The sequence below is a fragment of the Balaenoptera ricei genome, chromosome 19, assembly GCF_028023285.1.
Source record: "Balaenoptera ricei isolate mBalRic1 chromosome 19, mBalRic1.hap2, whole genome shotgun sequence".
NCBI lineage: Eukaryota > Metazoa > Chordata > Mammalia > Artiodactyla > Balaenopteridae > Balaenoptera > Balaenoptera ricei.
Genome location: NC_082657.1, coordinates 52,442,969 through 52,466,559, shown reverse-complemented (window position 1 = coordinate 52,466,559; position 23,591 = coordinate 52,442,969). Strand labels below are relative to the sequence as shown.

The 23,591-nt window shown below is 37.6% G+C and overlaps 1 protein-coding gene across 7 annotated transcripts in view; it reads right to left on the bottom strand.

Annotated features, from left to right (window-relative positions):
- The window catches only part of CNTNAP4 (contactin associated protein family member 4), a 263,350-nt gene that overhangs the window by 167,807 nt on the left and 71,952 nt on the right, over nt 1-23,591 (bottom strand). For 6 of the 7 annotated variants that reach the window (XM_059903575.1, XM_059903577.1, XM_059903581.1 and 3 more), the window contains exon 3: nt 18,687-18,880. In XM_059903575.1, the coding sequence (XP_059759558.1) occupies nt 18,687-18,880 (194 nt within the window). The remainder of the gene's footprint in view (nt 1-18,686; nt 18,881-23,591) is intronic. The other variant, XM_059903576.1, reaches the window with a different exon arrangement.

The following is a 23,591-nucleotide window of genomic DNA, read 5'->3' as shown; positions in this document are numbered from 1 at the left end:
ACTGGGATCTGGATCCCCTTGCTCCACCCACTACCTCTGGAATCACCCATTCACGTTCAACCTCTGGACCTCCATGGGCTCCCACTCAAGTTCTAACCACGCTCAAGTCTCTCCACTAACAAGTCCTCTATTTGTCTCTGCATCACTTATCCTGTCTCTTTACCATCGTCCCACTTCCTTTCTCCACACAGCCAAACTACTGGGAATAATATTTGCCATTTCCTCTTCCCTCGTTCTTACCATGGTTCCCTTCCAAAAACCACTGCATTCAGTCAGGCATTTACTGTCACCTCATAGCTGAATTGCTGATAACCTCAGATCTATTGCTAATTTTGCATGAGTTGTTTTTTTTAAATCACATGGTACTTTTATTTATTTTTTAAAGTCTTAGATACTTAATCTTTTGCAGTTAAGCAGGTATTTCATTTTTGCCTCTAGGGAAAGACACAAAATTCCAAAGCTGCCGCTGAAGATTTCAGCCCTTCTAGCCCTTATGTAGTTGTGTGCTGAGTACTAAAATGCTTACTATTGAACTCTTTAGAATGGCGTCATTGTCAGCAGATCGAAAATCTACACTATTCTTCACCTGATTCTTTGCCAAGTTCATAAAGGTGTTTATATTTTTTTAAAAACCTTTGGCATGAGTTTTAAATTTTTTTTTTTTGCATTTAATTCTGCAAAGGTTCCTTCCTCCCTCACACACATTCTTTAAGGCGTGTATTATTGCTATGCCCAATTTGCAGACGAGGTAAAAGCAACTTGTCCAAAATCACACAGCTTGTAAGAGATGGTGCCTGTATCTGAAGGCATGCAATGTGGTAACAGAGATGACTTTTTCAACTGCCCTCCATAGCCTGCCATCTCTTCCTTCTTTTGCATGCTATAGCTCTGGTACTTTGAACTGGACCTGACTTGACATCCCAACTATTCAAGTCACTCTGGGTTCAGACTAGAGAAATAGGACCATGGTTTCCAGAAAGCCAACCTAAGCATGGGTACAGAAATTGAGACAGTGTGTTGACGGCGTTTGCTACTTTTGCCCCAGATTATCAGATCCAGTCATATTTATTCTGTTTCCAATCCAGAGCCTGGGGATGGTGAGTTTCAATGGAGGAGAGGAGAGGAGAGATGATTCACAGGGACTTTCCAGGGAGTAAAGTAAGGAGACAGCCATGTTCTATGGTGTGGTCCAATGTGAAAAGTTGTATAGATGCCCATGTTGCAGAAGACTCCAGTACAAAAAGCCCTATGCAATGTTCTAAGCAGACTGTAAATAGAAGTAAACAGAAGGAATATATTTCACGAATATACAGACCTGTTGTAATCACACAAAACGTAGTTCCTTGCGAAAACATCTTTTAAAAAATTGTGCTACAGTCAAGTGTATACAGCTCAGACGAACTAAACGCTCAAAGGCTAAGAATTTAAAAGTACAAACCAAAAAAGTGAGAGGAGCCCATATGGAAATTCAATGTTTGTGTGGTCATGTATCCAAAGAGTTTGATTTTATGGAAAAAAAAAAAAAGAGAGAGAGAGAGAGATTGAACAGACCAATTTCTTTCTAATTTAGAGCCGTTTTTGTATTTACCTGTCATCTTTGACATGCAAATTTTTTAAGATAGCATAAATATCACTGTGAGCTTCATTAATTCATGTATTTATTCTAATCTAAGGATCAAAAATCTATTTCCAAAGTGACATATTGAAAAAAGGTTTTTTTACCTTTAAATTTCAGAGTGCAAAAAATGGAACTGCCATTACCATAATAGCTTTGTAGCTCTTGGGACAATTTTCTGCAACTTTTCCACAAACTTGCTAAAATAAATACAAGTGTTTTTTCCTGAAACTTATATTCCCCACTCACCCCCAGCTCATGATGACTCTGACATATTGTAATAAAGCCATTGCTCCCTGAGGCTCTCTCTTTTCACTGCTCCAGCAATTTTTCTCTTCTCTCTCTCTCATTGGAAAAGAACCCTATTACTGAGCACTTAAAATGTTCAAGGCTCCAAAAGGAAGACAACCTTTCAGTATGAGAGATTAATAATAACAATAAGAAGCACAGAAGGGAATATAGGAGTTCAAAGCCAAATAAAATTTTCATTTGCAGAATACCAATCAAATATGATTTCTTTTGAACTGCATTTCTCTGATTTATAGACACAGCTCTGCAGAATATTTCCCAGTATTTTTGCTTCCTGTTTTCCTCCTTTTTTTTTTTTTTTAAATGTATTCATTTATTTATTTGGCTGAGTTGGGTCTTTGTTGCTGCGCGTGGGCTTTCTCTAGTTGAGGCGAGTGGGGGCTACTCTTTCTTGTGGTGCACTGGCTTTCTCATTGCGGTGGCTTCTCTTGTTGTGGAGCACGGGCTCTAGGCATGCGGGCCTCAGTAGTTGAGGCTCACGGGCTCTAGGGCGCAGGCTCAGTAGTTGTGGCGCACGAGCTTGGTTGCACCGCGGCATGTGGGATCTTCCCGGAGCAAGGCTTGAACCCGTGTCCCCTGCATTGGCAGGCGGATTCTTAACCGCTGCGCCACCAGGGAAGCCCCTGTTTTCCTCCTTTTATCCTCACGGCTACTTCTGGATAAATGCCCTAACACTTTTCTAAAGCACGGCTCTTCTAAATCAAGGGTTATTCTTTATGAACATTTCTGAAAGGAGTAAGATGTAGGTAACAATACAAAGAGAAAGTCTTAGACAATACCAACTCAGAGGCAGGACTCCTAACGGCAATTGGGAACATGGATGGAAGAAACCAAACGGTTCGAGTCCTGGTTCTTATGGCTAGGAGTTCTTCTTTTACATACTTATACAAAATATCAGATGGATGCCCTCATCTCAGTACACAGACATACCTCTGTATTGTAAACCAGTAGACACATCACCAGTTTACTGTATTTTAGATTTGAAGTAAGTAATCACAAAAGTGTTTCCTTTTACTATTACATTTTTATTAACATCTATTCTAAACCACATTAGCAAAAAAGTATGGTGGTCCTATCTCCAGTCATGTTTACTATCTCCTTGGAATATCTCCTACCTCCTAGGAATCCAGTACACATAGTATGCATTTTAGCCGGTAGCATTTGGGTATTTCTGTCAAGCATAAAATTTGGACACAAGGAAAACATGTAAGTAGAGTGAAGGAGAATGAAAAATATATGAGTGAGTTTGAAATTCAGTTGATTAAGGTTATACAAACCACGCAAAGTACTCCAGAAACGTTTCTTGGAAATAACACTATGGAGGATGTCATTGGAAGTAAGACTCTAGAGGTGAGTTGGTGACTATTGGAGAAGTGATGGGGCAGGCTGGACTACAAAGTAAGTGACTGAAAGGCCCTAAGTTGGAAGGCATGAAGCATGCCTCAGATAAATGAAGAGCATGACCCAGAAGAGAAGTCTGAAAACACAAGAAACCTTGGTGACTGTCCCAAGAGTGGCAATTAAGTGTCTGAAATTGGAGCTGTGGGACATGAGGAAGCCGCCAGTGAAATGTGCCAGATCTGAAGTTGGGTGGGGCCGTCAGGTTTGCCAGCCAAGCAGAAACATTTCAGTAAGACAGCAGCGTGCTGTTTCCGTACAGCAAATGCGTGTAACAGCCCCATCCCAGAGGCAAAAACAAATGTGTATTAATCCAGATACACTCTTGTACCTGGTCCCGTGCAGTGAGCCCTGGACTCATCTGCAAAATGCCTGATGAGAAACAGAGCAATGCTACCTTTCCCACATAGAAAGCAAAACTATCCCCTGAACTACAATACATATTTTGATAAACCACAAAGGATTGATTCATAATTTATTATTTTTGTTCTCCTGCCTTAGAGTAGATGATGTGTAAAAAATGACACTAAACCAATGATTTAATCTACACCATGAATTCCTTTCCTTCAGTATATTTTGAAATACTGTTCTTTCCTAGCTTTGTATATTCATTGATATTGGCAGGAGGAAAAAGAGCTAAATGTAAAAACTTTATAAATCTGGCTCTAGTTAACATGAACTTAGGTGGGAACTTACTATCTTAAATCTCAATTCCTTCAGTATCAGAGTATTATTGATTCACTTTCTTTATGGGTTGATGGAGAAGCATGCAATTTTACTACTGAAAGGAATGAGTGATCACTCAGTAAGTATCAATACCTCAGTCTGTAAGAAAAAGAAGTTCATAGAGGTGAGTTGTCCTTAGGAACATACCTTCTTAGGGCTGTGCTGGTCGTGTGCTTGTTTCACTTAGAACCATGTATCACTGTCTCCCTGCTCTGTTCTGAGACACAGGGGGGCTGAGTGACGGAGGCTGAGAGTCCCAGGTCCCGGTGTTAGCAAGCTTCCTGCTGAGCACCAGAGAGAGCTTGAGAGGTGAGGGGAAGGGAGGAGCCAGGATATTCCTCTCTGCTCTTGCTCTGCCGCAGGCAGCTTCTTGGTAGCAGCTGAGCCTCTTGCAAGGCTCCTGCTCCCCCCATGGACACACCCTGCTTCCAGAATCCTCTACTGGGCAGCCTCGCCACGACTCTAGCACTATCTGGCCAATGTCAGCCACAAGCTCTGCAAACACCACCTTCTCACTGTCCCTCCACTCTTAGAGTTACAGCATCTGCTTGCTGTTGCTAGGCTCTGAGTTGCTCACCACATCACGTGATTTACTTTGATCTGCTTTTCCATCACCTGTAACCGATTTCCCAGAATGACTTTGCAGTTTCAGATGCCTGGAGTAATTTCTGACTCTCTGACTGAGTACTGACTCGCAAACCAATTTAGTATCAGAACTATGGTGGTTTTCTATTCTATGATCAAAGATTAGATGACATGCTGCACATATAAGTGCCACCCAACCATTACATAAATATAAATGTATATTTAAACTACTAAAAGAAATATTAAAATAATATATGATGCTCTATATTGATAACTCCCATAGGCTCGATGCTATCAATAAATGTTACAAGATAATGTCATATAAGTGGGAAATATCCATCATCTGTTTTTCTTAAAAATTCAATAATTGGATCATTTCCTACCCATTCCTCTCTGTTATCCTTTGTTTCTTTCACTCCCAGATTACTTTATCCCTTTTGAAACCTCATATAAATCCAATCTTTACCTGTGTTTTTAATAAATAAATATATATTCCACCCACTGTCCCCATCTCTTTCTCTTCACTCCTTAAGATTTATTCTTTAGTATCAAATGACACTTCAATTCAGAATTTTACATTGGTTTTGGAATTCACACCAGAAATGGCCAGTGTATTTTTACTTCATCTGCCTCTGATGGCCATACAGTATTCCACTGTGCAGAGGTACTATAATTTACTTAAGCAAGTGACCTATTGCTGGTGAATTGGATTGATATTACTTTACTGCTAGAGACAATGTTGCAACGAAGATTCTTGCATCCTTTTCTTCTGCACAGTGCAAGTGAACTTGCAGGATAAATCCCTGGTTTGAGTTGGTTTTTGGTGTAGATTATATATTTGGATAGATTTAAAGCATTAGCCAACATTGTTTTGGATTCCCTTCCTTCAACACACTAAAACATTCATTACCTTCTAAAGAGTTTGTATCTATTTATTCTCCCATCAACAGAGTGTGGGAGTGACTCTTTCCCCCTGCCTCAGGGCAATGTTTCTCATGCCTTTAATCAGTTGAGTTCTCCTTCCAAATGTTGATTTCACACACATGATACTTGAACATATAGCATAGAGGATACTTAAACCAGATTACTGGGGGTCAAAACCTTGCCCCATCCAGCTGTGTGGCCTTGGGAAAATAATCTCATCATCCCTCAGTTTTCTTATACACACTCTAGGCGTTATCATAGTACCTAAGTCACTGGATTGTGAAAATTAATTGAATATATATATATTAGTATAAATCAATATATAATGCATGTAGAATAGTGGAATAGTGCCTGGCATATACTAAGTATTTAATAAGTATTCATTTTCTTGTTTTTAAAATGCTTCTTTTAAAAATTCACTTTTAGTTTATTCTTGTGTTAACAGTAGTGTCCATAATATACCATGGACTTGATGTAACAATTTAAAAATTTTTAAGAAAAGTCATTACATTAAATGCATAACTATTAAAATTAAAGAAGATATTATTTTGTTATATACCACAATTTGGAAAATAATGTCTTAAATAACACTGTAGTTCCAAAATTCCCATTTCTTTCACTCTTTTAGGAAGTGTTGCATTTCTTCAATATTAAATTAGGTTGAAGACACTTTTACATATTTATATACCATGTTTTCCTTTCTATGAACTACCTGTTTATATTTTTACCTACTTTTTAAAAAAACAAAGCCTTGGTTTTTTTTTGGTTTTTTTAATTAGTTAATTTATTTATTTATCTACTTTTGGCTGTGTTGGGTCTTCGTTGCTGCGCACAGGCTTCCCCTAGTTGCAGCGAGCGGCGGCTACTCTTCGTTGCGGTGCACGGGCTTCACTGCAGTGGCTTCTCTTGTTGCGGAGCACGGACCCTAGGCACGCAGGCTTCGGTAGTTGTGGCACACAGACTCAGTAGTTGTGGCTCATGGGCTCTAGAGCGCAGGCTCAGTAGTTGCGGCGCACAGGCTTAGCTGCTCCGCGGCATGTGGGATCTTCCCTGACCAGGGCTCAAACCCATGTCCCCTGCACTGGCAGGCAGATTCTTAACCACTGCACCACCAGGGAAGTCCCCTAAAGCTTTGTTTTTTTGTTTGTTTTTTTGTTTTTTTTAATTTTATAGCTACTTTATTTATTTATTTATTTATTTTTGGCTGTGTTGGGTCTTCGGTTCGTGCGAGGGCTTTCTCCAGTTGCGGCAAGCGGGGGCCACTCTTCATCGCGGTGCGGGGACCGCTCTTCATCGTGGTGCGCGGGCCTTTCACTATCGCGGGCCTTTCACTATCGCGGCCCCTCCCGTTGCAGGGCACAGGCTCCAGACGCGCAGGCTCAGTAGTTGTGGCTCACGGGCCCAGCTACTCCGTGGCATGTGGGATCTTCCCAGACCAGGGCTCGAACCCGTGTCCCCTGCATTAGCAGGCAGATTCTCAACCACTGCGCCACCAGGGAAGCCCAAAGCTTTGTTTTTTGTTACTAATTTTAAAGAATGTTTTGTACCTGTGCTAAAAGAATTTTTCGGTGATGATGGATATGTTTTCTATCTGCACTGTCTAATATAGTAACCACTGGCTTAATATAGCTACTGAGCACTTAAAATGTGGCTAGTATGACTGAAAAACTTTACTTTTAATTTATTTCATTTTAATTAATTTAAATTTAAATAGCCCTATATAGTTAGTGGCTACCATACTGGACAGCATAGCCTTAAATATTAAGGAAATTGGATCTTTCCCATTAGGACAGAGTTAACATCTGGCTTATAGCTTGTTTTTTTTTTAATTTTTTTTTTTTTTTTACTGAAGTATAGTTGATTTACAATGTTGTGCCCCAATCTCTGCTGAACAGCAAAGTGACTCAGTTATACACATACATTCTTTTTTTCATATTCTTTTCCATTATGGTTTATCACAGGATACTGAATATAGTTCCCTGTGCTATACAGTAGGACCTTGTTGTTTACCCATCCTATATATAATAGTTTATATTTGCTAATCCCACACTCCCAGTCCCTCCTTCCCCAACCCCAGCTTTTTTTTTTTTAACCTAGCCTTGATCTTTAGTCAAATCCTTCTTGCAACACTTACTCAAGAAATGTATAGGAGCACACTGGATCTAAGATGAATCAGCATCCTGCTGAATATGTTTAATATGTTAAACTAAGAGTATGTACTTGATTGTCCAGTTTGCTTATTGAGTAATCTGATGGTTCCCATACTTTGCAGCAAACTGGAATAACAGGATACTATTTTTTAAATCCCAATACCCGGGTTCCCACCCCCATATATTATTTAATTGGCATGAATACTGCCTGGGCATCAGAATTCAAATGGGCAGTAAAATTTGGGAACCACAGGCATAACTTGTAATCAGTGAATAACCTGGGAATGATGAGATGCAGATGCACCAGAGAATGGGGCTGACACATATCTTTGAGGAGTTACATCATTAGAAAGGTATAAGAGCTGAAGTGCCCCTGGAGCTGATGGCTGTCCTGGTCTGTGGTGGTCCCACCCACTCAGTCTCCTCCATTGTGACCATGTTTATCCCAGTTCAAGTTGTTGGGATACTTAGAACCTGTTCAGCATAACTGAGCACCCATTATGCTGTTGCTTGTCCTTGATCCTTTTTGAAGCCTAAGTAAACTTGTAGGTGAATGAACTCCACTCAATCATAGGCAATCTGAATATCAATCTTAACCCAAGACCACTGCTGCTAATAATCAAAGTGGGAATTGCCATCATTTAGGCTAGAAATATTTTCCAAAAATTTATACTTTTTCTTTTAATGTTGTTTATACTCTTTTTTTTTTCATGCAGCTTTGAACATATTATCCAATTTTTCACCTTTTCCCCTGTGGCATCTGGGTTTGGCTCTCTTGCTTAGAAAGACACACCCTTCCAATATTATATGTGTATCTATACATTGTCCTGTGAGTTCTTTTAATGCTTTTGTTTGTGTGTCTGTATTGTTTTTAAATATTCAATTAATCAAGAATCTATTCTGATATAAAAATGTTATTATTTATTTTTCTAGAAGCTATAGCTTACCAAGTTCCATATTGACTAATTTACATTCCCTCACATATTTTCAATGCTCTATCGTAGGAAAATCCCTAAATGTATTTGGATTTCCTAATGGAGGTTCTATTTTGTTCTTCCACTATGTTTTAATGTGCAAGTATAAACATGTTTTAATTAACACAGATTTGTAAAATTTTCCTAATATGTAGATTCTCCTTACTACTGTTATTTTGCTAACAGCTATTTTCTCATATTCACTATTTATATATGAAATTCAGAATGATTTCACTTTTTTGAGTTATTTTAGGTAGAATGAATAGCTTCATAATATTGTTTTCTATTTCAAATAGATATGTCCTCACATTTAATCATCTTCTTTTATGTCCTTTAGTAATATTCTAAGTATTATTTTCATATATCTCTTATAATTCCTTTAAGCTTTTTCCTTGATATTTATTCATTTCTGGCTCTATTATAAGTGGACTATGTATTTCTTTTATATTGTCTACCTAGTTATTTGTATGTAGGAAGATAAATTACTGGTTTTAAAAATTAATTTTATTGTTAGGTACATAATTTATTTAATTATCTTTTTAAAAATAGTAAGATGATTTGCTTAGATTTTTAAGGAATTATTGTATCAATGCCAAATCTTACCTCCTTTCTAGCTTTATATATTTTTCTAGCCTCTAATCTGACTGAATTGTTTGATAAGTTTGAAAATTAAAAATGTAAAATAGGAAAGAGAGACTCATGCATCAGTTTTTTAGAAGACCTAACTGACTGAGTCTTGAAGAGCAATAAAGAAACATTTCAGACTTAATTGATATTTATAGGACATTCCAGCCAAAAATAACAGTATACACTTTCTTCTCAAGTGCACATGGAACATTCTCCAGGATAGATCATATCTTGGGTCAGAAATCAAGCCTTGGTAAATTGAAGAAAATTAAAATCATATCAAGTATCTTTTCTGACCACAATGCTATGAGACTAGATATCAATTACAGGAAAAAAATACAAACACGTGGAGGCTAAAGAGTACAGGTAAAAAATACAAACACATGGAAGCTAAACAATATGCTACTAAATAACCAAGAGATCACTGAAGAAATCAAAGAGGAAATCAAAAAATACCTAGAAACAAATGACAATGAAAACATGACAACCCAAAACTTAAGGGATGCAGCAAAAGCAGTTTTAAGAGGGAAGTTGATAGCAATACAATCCTACGTCAAGAAACAAAACAAATCTCAAATAAACAACCTAAGCTTACACCTAAAGCAATCAGAGAAAGAAAAAGAACAACAACAACAAAAAGTAAGCAGAAGGAAAGAAATCATATAGATCAGATCAGAAATAAATGAAAAAGAAATGAAGGAAACAATACCAAAGATCAATAAAACTAAAAGCTGGTTCTTTGAGAAGATAAACAAAATTGATAAACCATTAGCCAGACTCATCAGGAAAAAAAGGAAGAAGACTCAAATCAACAGAATTAGAAATGAAAAAGGAGAAGTAACAACTGACACTGCAGAAATAAAACGATCGAGAGACTACTACAAGCAACTATATGCCAATGAAATGGACAACCTGGAAGAAATGGACAAATTCTTAGAAAAGTACAACCTTCCAAGACTGAACCAGGAAGAAATAGAAAATATGAACAGACCAATCACAAGCACTAAAATTGAAACTGTAATTAAAAATCTTCCAACAAACAAAAGCCCAGGACCAGATGGCTTCACAGGCGAATTCTATCAAACATTTAGCAAAGAGTTAAAACCTATCCTCCTCAAACTCTTCCAAAATATAGCAGAGGGAGGAACACTCCCAAAACTCATTCTGTGAGGCCACCATCACCCTGATACCAAAACCAGACAAAGATGTCACAAAGAAAGAAAACTATAAGCCAGTATCACTGATGAACATACACGCAAAAATACTCAAAATACTAGCAAACAGAATCCAACAGCATATTAAAAGGATCATACACCATGATCAAGTGGGGTTTATCCCAGGAATGCAAGAATTCTTGAATATACACAGATCAATCAATGTGATACACCGTATTAACAAACTGAAGGATAAAAACCAAACGATAATCTCAATAGATGCAGAAAAAGTTTTCGACAAAATTCAGCACCCATTTATGATAAAAACTCTTCAGAAAGTGGGCATAGAGGGAACCTAACTCAACATAATAAAGGCCGTATATGACAAACCCACAGCCAGCATCATTCTCAATGGTGAAAAACTGAAACCATTTCCTCTAAGATCAGGAACAAGACAAGGGTGCCCATTCTCACCACTATTATTCAACACAGTTTTGGAAGTTTTAGGCATGGCAATCAGAGAAGAAAAAGAAATAAAAGGAATCCAAATCGGAAAAGAAGTAAAACTGTCACTGTTTGCAGATGACATGATACTATACGTAGAGAATCCTAAAGATGCTACCAGAAAACTACTAGAGCTCATCAGTGAATTTGGTAAAGTAGCAGGATACAAAATTAATGCACATAAATCTCTTGCATTCCTATACACAAACAACGAAAAATCTGAAAGTGAAATTAAGGAAGCACTCCCATTAACCATTGCAACAAAAATAAAATACCTAGGAATAAACCTACCTAAGGAGACAAAAGACCTGTATGCAGAAAACTATAAGGCGCTGATGAAAGAAATTAAAGATGATACAAACAGATGGAGAGATATACCATGTTCTTGGGTTGGAAGAATCAACATTGTGAAAATGACTATACTACCCAAAGCAATCTACAGATTCATTGCAATCCCTATCAAACTACCAATGGCATTTTTCACAGAACTAGAACAAAAAATTTCACAATTTGTATGGAAACACAAGAGACCCCGAATAGCCAAAGCAATCTTGAGAAAGAAAAACGGAGCTGGAGGAATCAGGCTCCCTGACTTCAGACTATACTACAAAGCTATAGTAATCAAGACAGTATGGTACTGGCACAAAAACAGAAATATAGATCAATGGAACAGGATAGAAAGCCCAGAGATAAGCCGACGCACATATGGTCACCTTATCTTTGACAAAGGAGGCAAAAATATAAAATGGAGAAAGACAGCCTCTTCAATAAGTGGTGCTGGGAAAACTGAACAGCTACATGTAAAAGAATGAAATTAGAACACTCCCTAACACCATACACAAAAATAAACTCAAAATGGATTAAAGACCTAAATGTAAGGCCAGACACTATAAAGCTCTTAGAGGAAAACACAGGCAGAACACTGTATGACATAAATCACAGCAAGATCCTTTTTGGCCCACCTTCTAGAGTAATGGAAATAAAAACAAAAATAAACAAATGGGACCTAATGAAACTTAAAAGCTTTTGCACAGCAAAGGAAAACATAAACAAGACGAAAAGACAACCCTCAGAATGGGAGAAAATATTTGCAAATGAAGCAACTGACAATTAAAAAATCGCTAATCATTAGAGAAATGCAAATCAAACCACAATGAGGTATCACCTCACACCCGTCAGAATGCCCATCATCAAAAGATCTACAAACAATAAATGCTGGAGAGGGTGTGGAGAAAAGGGAACCCTCTTGCACTGTTGGTAGGAATGTAAATTGATACTGCCACTATGGAGAACAGTATGGAGGTTCCTTAAAAAACTAAAAATAGAATTACCATATGACCCAGCAATCCCACTACTGGGCATATATCCTAAGAAAACCATAATTCAAAAACAGACATGCACCACAATGTTCACTGCAGCACTATTTACAATAGCCAGGACATGGAGCAACGTAAGTGTCCACCGACAGATGAATGGATAAAGAAGATGTGGCACATATATACAATGGCATATTACTCAGCCATTAAAAGAAACGAAATTGAGTCATTTGTAGTGAGGTGGATGGACCTAGAGTGTGTCATACAGAGTGAAGTAAGTCAGAAAGAGAAAAACAAATACCGTATGCTAACACATATATATGGTTCTAAAAAAAAAAATGGTTCTGATGAACCTAGGGGCAGGACAGGAATAAAGACGCAGACGGAGAGAATGGACTTGAAGACACGGGGAGGGGGGAAGGGGAAGCTGCGACGAAGTGAGAGAGTAGCACTGACATATATACACTAGCAAATGTAAAACAGATAGCTAGTGGGAAGCAGCCGTGTAGCACAGGGAGATCAGCTCGGTGCTTTGTGACCAGTTAGAGGGGTGGGATACGGAGGGTGGGAGGGAGGCTCAAGAGGGAGGGGATATGGGGATATATGTATGCATATAGTTGATTTACTTTGTTATACAGCAGAAACACAACACTGTAAAGCAATTATACTCCAATAAAGATGTAAACAAGAAAAAAAAGAAACATTTCAAAAGGACAGAATTGCTTCCCAGAGAGAGGATCTCCATACGTAGCTTCTTGGGACTGGGGAATGAGCAAAGTTAGAAGCAGAAATCTACAACGCTGCATCACAGCAAGAAAGGAGAAAAGAGAGTGATGTTCGGTCACTGAACTGTCACATGGTAGAATGTGAGATACAAGTTTTACAGTGTTTTTAAAACATGCCATCCTCTGGTTGATGATTTGAGAATAATCTGGATGTGACTGTGCACTCTGAAGAGGGCACCAAATCAAATCTCCTGCTAACTCTAATCACTCTCTTCAAATTATTTTTATTTTGCTGGCTTAGGGACAGATCAATTGGAAGAATGTGAAGCAACATTACCATTTATCTTATATCACTGTATATATGTTTCCACAGCTCACAGGAGTTCATATATATTTTTGTATATTACATATTGATGTAAAGTTCCAATATACATGTGCCCAAGAAGTTTATGAGAAGGGACTGACATCGCATGTTACAGAATGAGCACAGATGCGAGGAGGTGAAATAAACCATGCTGCTTGATAGAGAAGGCGCCTAGCAAACCGTTCTGATTCATGATTGATGTCACATTAAAAACCCCAATGCAGCCACCTTTAACCATGCACTCCTAGGTTAATCATTTTCAAAAGGGTGGAGAACTTGCAGTTAAATAGAAATGTAAATAGGAGATTCCCTGAGGATAAAGACTAAAAAAATAGACTTTCAATAAAAACATCTTTTTGGCATTCAAGTAGAGGCAGTGTTGAAAGGCTGAAGCAGCTTAAGGCACTCTCCAGGCATTTGCCCAAGTACTGAGCCAAGAACTGCAAAGTATTATGCTTGATGACTTGACATGTTGACATACACAGCATCAGCACTGTTACACTTTATATCACCACACGTGACTTTTGAAGGCTTAGAATACTAGAATAACATAGTAGAAAGGTCAACATAGGGAAAGGTCTAGGAAGGTGCGCCTCACAAGGCGAGGAGTCTACCAGTCTTATCACACACCTCCCACTTGTGTTTCTGCCTCCTTGGGTTTCCTATTAAATGCCCTCAGTCACTTATTTATTTGACTGGAGATAAATACATGTTAAAATCTTTGCAGGTGGTGTTTCTGCCCTGTCTGGCGTATGGAGTTGACAACTCAATCATTCACAGTGATAATAATGCCGTGAATATTTTGTGACAGGTGATGCTTATGTCTAATTGACTATACTTGTCATAGGGGCTCCGTGTCTTTCACCAGCCAAACCCAGAACCACGACACTCAACACTTCTCATTAAAAAATAGTTATACTAACTTTAGAAATATGCTAATATGAAATTATGGGTTTTTTGTTTGAAAAATCAGATACAATTGAAATCCAGAGGGAGGAGATATGGGGATATATGTATATGTATAGCTGATTCACTTTGTTATACAGCAGAAACTAACACACCATTGGAAAGCAATTATACTCCAATAAAGATGTTAAAAAAAAATAGCACCTGACACACAAAAAAAGTAAACTATTGTGCACAACAATCATATTTACTTAAGTAATTCATAAAATTAGTACCATCCCATTCCTTGCCCTTATAGTCTGCAGTGTAAAAGAAGTTTGAGCATGTATCAGAGAGAATTTGTATAGTTCGGCTGTAAAGTTCCTGCACATGTTGATTTGCTTAAAATAATTTCTAAGATGTTCGTTTCATGAAGTTTCAGCAATTGTTCTTAGATGAGTGAAAATTATACCTTACATTTCCTTTTCCAATCATTTACAATAAACTGGCTGAAAAGTCTTTTGATCATGGATGTTGAGAGAATTTATTTTGTCTTCAATTTGAGAGGAACAATTTCAGTAGCTTGCATTTCTAAGTTTTTGTAAAATATTTATATGCTATCCAGTAGAGTACTTTGTATAAATTACATTTGTGAGCACTAGACTATAAATTTTATTCCAAAGAATAATTTTTTAAAATATCATATATCTCTCAAGTTTACAGTTCTATTAAACATATGCATGGCCACATAGATAACAAAACATTTTGCCTTTCTTTTTAAAGATTATTTGTAAAAAGCAGCAGGGCATTTGATTAATTCTTTCAGGTATATAGAAGTCACTGTTCTCTCTAGTGCTTGAAGAGGGATAAATAAAGGGAGAGTGAGGAATCCTTAAGGCAGCATTTCCATCCATATTGATGGGTTTTATTTTATTTGTCTCTAAACTTGTAACAACTGCCTTTTCTTCCTGTTTCCATCACATACTCATATAATGCCTTAGGTGTTTCCTAACTCTCTTTCACAGATTTATTTGTATCATCTGGAGCAGACTGTGAAGCTCTGAAAGAAAACTGGCAAGTTTTGTATAATTTGGATACATCCCATAATATCTAGAAAAACTGGGCAAAAAAAAAAAAGTTAGGAAACACATTTGTAAAATGTGACAAAGGGTTAAATTCTTTACTATGAACATCAATTAAAAATTGTTCTTTGGCTAAAAAAAAAAAAAAACAAAAAACAAATTAAAGTGATCTGTGTTATACCAGGTGAAAATGTCAAGAGCCAGGGCACAATTCGCCATGTTTCGTTTTTCCTTCGTTGGCAATTACAGATTCACAGAGAGGGAGCTTCCCTCAGAGTGGGACCTGAGTAACTGTGGGGTAAAAATAGAACTATTAGCCTATCTGGGATGAACAGGTAGCATGAGTGTGTGTGTGTGTGTGTGTGTGTGTGTGTGTGTGTGTGTGTGTCTACATATATCAACAAAGTTTGAAGATTTGAGGCTGTTTTACCTACACCATAACCTTACCCGTTTTATGTGTGGCCATGGCACCAACTGCACCAAGTCTCAATTCTGACCTTGACATTCATCTACTTTCTTTACCATATTCAAAATTATAGTCCAGTCCTTACCAAACTTGATAGTCCATTCTGACCACAGTCTCACTGGTTACTACATGGGAAACCATATCTCTGGATAATGCCAATGTCCATTCTTCTGTTCACACTTTTCCAGCTTCATGGAATTGCTTCCTTAATCCTTCCATAATCTAAGTTTTAATGCTTTTTGCAACACCCATGTAAGCCCTGCTTTTTTTGACAAATTCATTCTACAGTGATCTCCATATTCTGTCAATTTCCAAAGCTCTAGGAGTCTGTACCACACATTTGCACGCTCCTCTGACTCACTCTTTGGTTTGTTCTGATGTGTTTTATCTTTTCAACAACATTAACATGAGCTCTTTTTTTTTTAACATCTTTATTGGAGTATAATTGCTTTACAATGGTGTGTTAGTTTCTGCTTTATAACAAAGTGAATCCGTTATACATATACATATATCCCCATATCTCCTCCCTCTTGTGTCTCCCTCCCTCCCACCCTCCCTATCCCACCCTTCTAGGTGGTCACAAAGCACCGAGCTGATCTCCCTGTGCTATGCGGCTGCTTCCCACTAGCTATCTATTTTACGTTTGGAAGTGTATACATGTCCATGCCACTCTCTCACTTTCAGCTCTTTTAATACAGAATTTCATACAAAGTTAGGCACAGATTAGGAGATCAATGTATTCAAATCTATTCATTGATTGACTGATTTTTTTTTTCACTAATTTACTCAACAAGTGATGTGCCACACTGGGTGTTGAGTGCTGGAAATGCAAAGATGAGAAAGATAAACCTTTTCCCATGAAAAAGTTCAAAATGTATAGGGGAGAGAGAAATGTAGCCTTCTAACTCTAAAGTACATTAATCTGGTACAATATAAATGTACTAAAAGGAGGAGCTGATGGGTGGAGGAAGGGGTCACTTTTAGTTGTGTGATCATAAAAGTATCCTACAAGAAAGTGCATTTCATTTATTGGTTCATTCACTCTTTCCCTCATTCATTCATTCATTCAACAAACATTTAGTAATTGCCGGCAACATGCCGGGTACTGTTAAGATTGGGGATACTGGGATGACAGGTTGGAAGGTAGAATCTCTATTTCCAGGGTGCTCACACTCCAGAGGGGAAAACAGTGAGTAAACCAACAAATGATAGCACAGTCTAAAAAACAATGTTACCTAGCCAGGTAATTGTGATCGATTCCGGCTGTCTTTACATTGATTGGTTTGGACTAGTTAAGGATATCATTCACGTCACTATTGCACCCTGAGCACCTCACCTTTACTAAGTAAGTGAAAAAAGGCAAATAGCACTATCTAGGTTTGGTTTTCCTCAAGCTTAATCCATGAAAAACAATTAATTGTCATGGTTAAGATTAAAAATTTTTTTTAAATATCAAAAACATACATCTTACTTAACACAGCTAAATATTAGCACGAATTAGCTGCCATTTATCTAGTTTAAAATCCAATGCTTATTTTGAAAAAAAGAGTAAAAGATAATCCAAACACCTAGTTAAAATAAATACCTCATTAAGCTTTCATTACTATTGGTTCATAATTACTGTTTATTTTATCCCTACTTTGAATGGTTTTCATGGAACTAATTCAACCATAATATCCAATTTTTCTCGCTCTTATACAGAACTTCAACTTGCTTTGGATTTTAATGCAGGTTTTCTTAAAAATGCTTATAGAAAACTTCTTCCAGCCTGACTGTTGTCCTTGCTTGAGGAAGAGCAGGGCTACATCTTCTCAATTCAATTTACATCAGTAAACATGCACTGGATGACCACCAAGTACTTTAGAGATACAAAGGTGAGTAAATCACAGTCGATTTCTTCAACAACTGTATAATGTATAACGGAGTTCTAGGAAGTTTCAAAAGAGAGGCCATTGACTGATCAAAGAAAATTATCATTATGTGCCCAGATAGGCCTCCAAATTATCTGTGTGCTAAGAATGATGCTTCATTAAGTTACTCATTTTCTCTGGTTCCAGCAGCTCAGTCAGAGGAAAATTAAAAACCAAAAAAAACACAGTTCTTTGATGGCAGTATGTTGTCCCTGGCCCACATAAGATCCAAACCAATACTTTTCTACACTAAAAAAAGAAGTTCTTTCTTCACCACCAAGCAAACTTCCTTTAGCTTCCCTCTTCCATTGGGTGTTTAAATACCATCAGTCAACTACAAATACCACCCACTTTTTTACAAACGGCCTCCTTGTCAGTCTCCCTTACAGGAGCTGTGCCCTGGCCACAAAACACAGCATCTAACACACTTGAAAAGACTAGAGAATGGTTTATATATAAATCATATATGTGGGTGTATATATAAATCATATATGTGGGTGTATATATAAAATACATATATAAATATTCCAAATATTATACATAAAAACCTCCATATACTAGAGAGAGATTAATTCATAAATCTGTCATCAGAAGAAATAAAAGCAATAAATTCTTGTCAACAAACTTAAATAAAGACAATGCAAAACTACTATGTTATTGAACAAAACTTAAAATTTTTTTTATATAGGTTTAGTTTCTTTCTTTAACTTCCACACTATTTAGTGCACTAATGAGATTTTTTTTTTCAATTTCTGAGGACTCTGTGAAATAAGTTTACCTTTCGTATTTTCATAAATTAAACCATAAAATGTATTAGAAAATGAATAGTAATACATTTTCTCTTGAAAAATGTTCTCTAAGTAATTCTGAAGATTCTGTTTCTAAACTTAGTTTAAGAGATTCGTAAACAGCATGTAGGGATGACTCTACTTCTCTCTCTGAGAGGCGACGTATTCTGTTAAAGAAACATACCCAGATACTGTCCTCTTGTCGATACTGTTTCCAGTTCCTGCCACTGTCACTGAACATTAGGAGGTAGCTGGTCACCCAGTTGGAGCTCCCATATCCCCCTTGGGTGGCCACAGCGGTGATCTCCATTCTCTCTCCAAGGTCAATCTGCAACCACTGGTATTTGTTTGACACAAGTGGAGACCAGCCACCGGCTCCTTTTGTGAAAAGAGAAAAAGGAGAAATGAGCAAAGAATTCGTTAAAAATCTGTTCGTGAACCAGCAATCCCAGTAAGACTGTTCCTCTATGGAACTTAAGAAAGTCAAATTTCCAAAATACGAAACTTTCCATAATGCTAGAAAAATATAGAGAAACAAGAATGTAATGTAAATGGATGGAACCTATGTTAATTATGTTCATTTCTAGGCGTTTCAACCATCTGACACTGGGAGAGTTAACTGAATGAGGTTAAACTCATTGAATGTTTAAACCACTTAATTTGACAGGCAGACATCCACGTCAACACTTGGAACTGGCACGTTTACTGCCCACATGCATGACTGTGTAATGATTTGGCCTTACACCCCTTTGCCCAGAACTTGATTTACCTTCACACTATGGTGGAACTAGAAGACTACCTTTGATGTCTGATCATGTTTAGACTCCTTAGAGAAAGAAGTACAGCATTAAGCCCGGGAATACAAACATGGCCAAGGGATAGTTCCTGCCTTCACCGTGTTTACGGTCTTATGGGAGGAAAAGACATTGAAAAGCATATTTGAAACACAACATGAAAAGGGTTAATGGTGAGGCAGGTGCAGGGAATAATAACACAGTAAATAATGGAGAGCTCTATCCAGTGATAACTGACTTGCAACAGTGTGTGAGAGACCATTAAATTTTCAGCAATTTTGCATGATGATTGTTAAAGATAGCCATCTTTGCAATTGGCCATGATGGGAGTATTTAAACCACGAAAATAGGCCAACTCTGCAAATCAGTACCCACTCCCACCCCAGCCAGTTTACCAACACATCACTAGTTGTATCCTATCTGGGAAGTGGGGTGGTGGGTGAGAGGATAGCGGATAGGAGAGCCATGGTAAATTGTGTTTGAGCACTCAGAAGTGAAAAATAGAAGTCTGTTGTATATTCAAGGAAATATGGATAGAACAGAATTTATTGTGTTTTGTTTTATCCAAATGCACACCAGAAAATTATAGACGTGATTACCTACTGTACATCTTGTTAAGACGTTTCATTCTTCCAGTTTACTATAATAGTGCTTTATTTGAGGAATTTATTTAAGTAATACTGAATTGCTAACCGTGTAAGTATTATGTAGTCACTGTAAAAAACATGAAATAGGGTTTATCCCATTTTTGAATCCATAATTATCTACTATTCAATATATATTAAAATGCAGTATCTGTTACATAATGTACCATGTAAGAATATTAGTACATGTTTTCTTTTCCCCATTCTTTTGCCATCCACCTTGAGGTTCTGATAATAAGTTCTGACATTTCAGATAGAGATTACCATAAATTTATATACAGTTTTTATTCAAGCATTATTCTTGACATCCATGCCCTGTTTTATAAACCTTGAGTCAGGCACTAATACAAAGAGATGCCCAATTTTGCTATTACGGTAAGGCACATACCTTTGTGAGACCTAAAGGGACACATCTGTATTAACAACTGCTTTAATAAGATTTTTAAACCCTTCTGATGGCAGATACAACACAGTGACACTCTGAGAGATAAAAAGCAGAACTCTGTGTTACAGCTTCAAAGAAAAGAAGACTGCCAGGAAGGGCCGTAGAGGGTAATGCCACCACAGAAAGGGTGGCAAGTTGAAGCCGTTGAGGGCAGCTTACGTATGCAAGCGGGGTGGAGTTAGCTAAGTTTTGTGAGCTCCAGGGAAGAGGGGCTGTGTCCGGGGGTCTGGGCCTGGCTCCAGGATGATCAGGGTTGAGGCACAGTGGCCACAGAGGGTGTGAGCACAATCAAAGAAGGGGTTGGGTTTGGACACAATCAGCTGCTCAAGAAGGGGACTGACCAGCTTCTAGTCAGGGCCTCAAACTGAGTTAAGACAGCATTTTTTTTAAGTATTATATTCTAACAGTCTCCTTCCTTGACAGTATCACACTAACTCCTGATTGTATTCCGGTGTGAGTCCCGAGATCACTTACTACATTGTCTTTAGAACTATATAATTTCTTTTCAAATTTCCTTCTTTCTTGGAGGGAATCATTGTTCAAAAGTGTCTTCCACTTTGTACATCAAAAGTACAAATGCTCTCCTTCTTGACCCAAAATATTAGTACACTGTGCAATTTTTATTGGTGTGTTTTTGCTTTTCATTTTCTCTGTATTTGCCCCTGAAGAACCTGTGGTTTTGGCTGGTAACCTGGATGAGTGGAGTTCTCTTGGTCACCAATGCCATCTACCATGTTTAGGCTAGAGTGAAAAATGCTTGTATTTTAAGTAAGAGGGCTTGTTGGGCAGACGTGGGCCCTGGCTGCATTTCGGGTGTCTCGGGGTCATTGACCTAGCATGGCTTTGCTGTCCACAAAGGGCGCTGCTCATGCAGCCTGTCTGCAGAGCAACAGGAGGCACGGTGCTCTTAACTAGGACACAGCAGTGTCCCCCATATTGTCATGATATATAAATGGGAATCAGCAGTTCCCAATGGATATAGAAAAGACAGCAGCAATAGGGGTTGGGGAATCTCAGGATTTGGCTACCTGACAGTAGGGTCAACCTTCCTCTCCAGAGTTAACAATAGACCATGTCTTTGAAGTATGGGTACATGATGGGAGTGGTGAATGGGTAAAAACTTCCCTCTACTGTCCTATCTAATTTTACATTTCTGCCTCAGGGCCTATCAAAAGTTTGGAAGTTGAAAGTCTTCCAGGGTCTGATGTTCACCAAGCATCCTTGGTCCATCTGCAGCATAGTTGCATATGTGTTACAACTGCCTATCTCTCTGCATTTTTATCATTTTTTGCATAGAAAAGTTGGAAAAGAATGAATGAAGTGCCCCCAGCCAGCCATCATCTTTACCTGGAATTTCTATGTTTGGAATTTTATCTACATCACCTTATACCTTTGAGAAAATACTGAGTTATTTTGTTTCTTGCTCTTTCTAGTTAATTTTAATGGTCTAAAGTTAGTAATGAAGATACATTTTTAATACAGAGTTGTATAATGTTTCTGTGGCACTCTGACAGTCCTTTATAGATCAGTATTTAAAACAGGAACACATGAGAGAAGCACAGTGGAAAAAAAAAAAAGAATCAGCGTGAGTCTAGTGAGTTAAAATTGGATCATCAATTCCCATCAGGAGCAAGAGGAACCTCTCACTGACCGCTCCCTCTTCCCAGCGTCACTCACCATTACAGCTGCTCTAACCAACTTGAAACATCCGCAATTAATTGACCTTGAACATTTCAATTTCTCACCTGTGGCGAAAAGGTACTACTGATATGCTAAATCAAGTGATACCATTAACGAGGTACACCAATAAAGTAATGGAAATTCAGATGCTCCTAGGCTTTACCGAGTAATTTCGGCAAGCTAAGTCAGCCATAGGGAATCCAGAGATTCCTACAGGGTTTTAAACTGTGTGGCTCTGTAGACACACATGGTATAAGTGTGTGATGGAGTGTTATGATTGTTCTAATTTTAAAACAAATGTTGAATAGTAATATAGAAAATGCAAATATACAGATATAGATAAACAGACATGGATATAGAACTCAGCACACTTTGCTAGTGCCAGCCTATGATGACATGTAGGGACAATAGTGACATGAAATGAAAATGCAGCTGCAGCTGAGGTTAAGCTACCCCAGGCGTAGGGTCACCGCCAAACCAACTAGCCTTCTGGAGACATCCTATTGTCATAGTATCTACTTTTTGAATGGAGAAAATGATGGCTAACTCCAGCAAGTTGTTAACCCTGAATTACTATAAAATAAAATACAGTGAACTTTTAAAATTTACTAACTAAAACTTTCAGCTGGTGGTCAAGTATTATTTGTCCTTAATGATGCTTTTAATATGCCGATAGAGTCAACATCATGGTAGACCAATGTGAGACCAATGACCATCTTTCCATAACCCCATCTATTCCATGGTTATTGACACTTAATCCACAAGACCCAGTCTTATCCCTCCATTTCTTTTCTTCCCCATATCGCAGCCCTCCTTCCCCTATTCCACCCTCCTTTTTCTCCTGCCTTGGCCTCATTACTGAGACTTGGCATAATAAAATGTCATAAATTTATTCAAACAGAAACATTTCTTGCATCTTCATATCACAGCCTGAAAACTCACACTTAAAAGCCCTCTACCCACTGATGAGACTTTTACACTAAGCATTGTAGTACTGCTATGAGATTTAAATTTAAAAAGCATAATAAGTGCCTATTGATTTCTCTCACAGACAGCAAGCCCGTGAGTATATGGTAATTGTTAATTTTTGAATTATAAAACAATTATTATTGCTATCGACTCCAAAGAGTTACCATCACAGTAAAGTTGAGCTTTGGAAAAATTTAGTTACTGAATGATCACAAAACACAGCATCTCTTGTATCTGTTGCCTACTACTTTTAAACATCAGCTTCCTCAGGAACTGGCTTCTGTAACACATGTTGCTGTGAACTGTCAGGAAAAAAAAAGCAAACTAAAATTTAGCCAGTGCCTATTGTATGCTAAGTACTCTACTAGAAATTTTATGTACCATATTAAACTTTATTAAAATTATCTTGTGAGATGAAATATATTTTAACATCTCTTCTTTTCAAATGAAACTTTTAAAAAAGAGATTCACAGAAGCTAAGTAAATTTTCCCAAATTTTTAGTATAGATGAGAAATTATTTTTTAATGATTTTAATCTGTTAGGATCTCATTTAAGA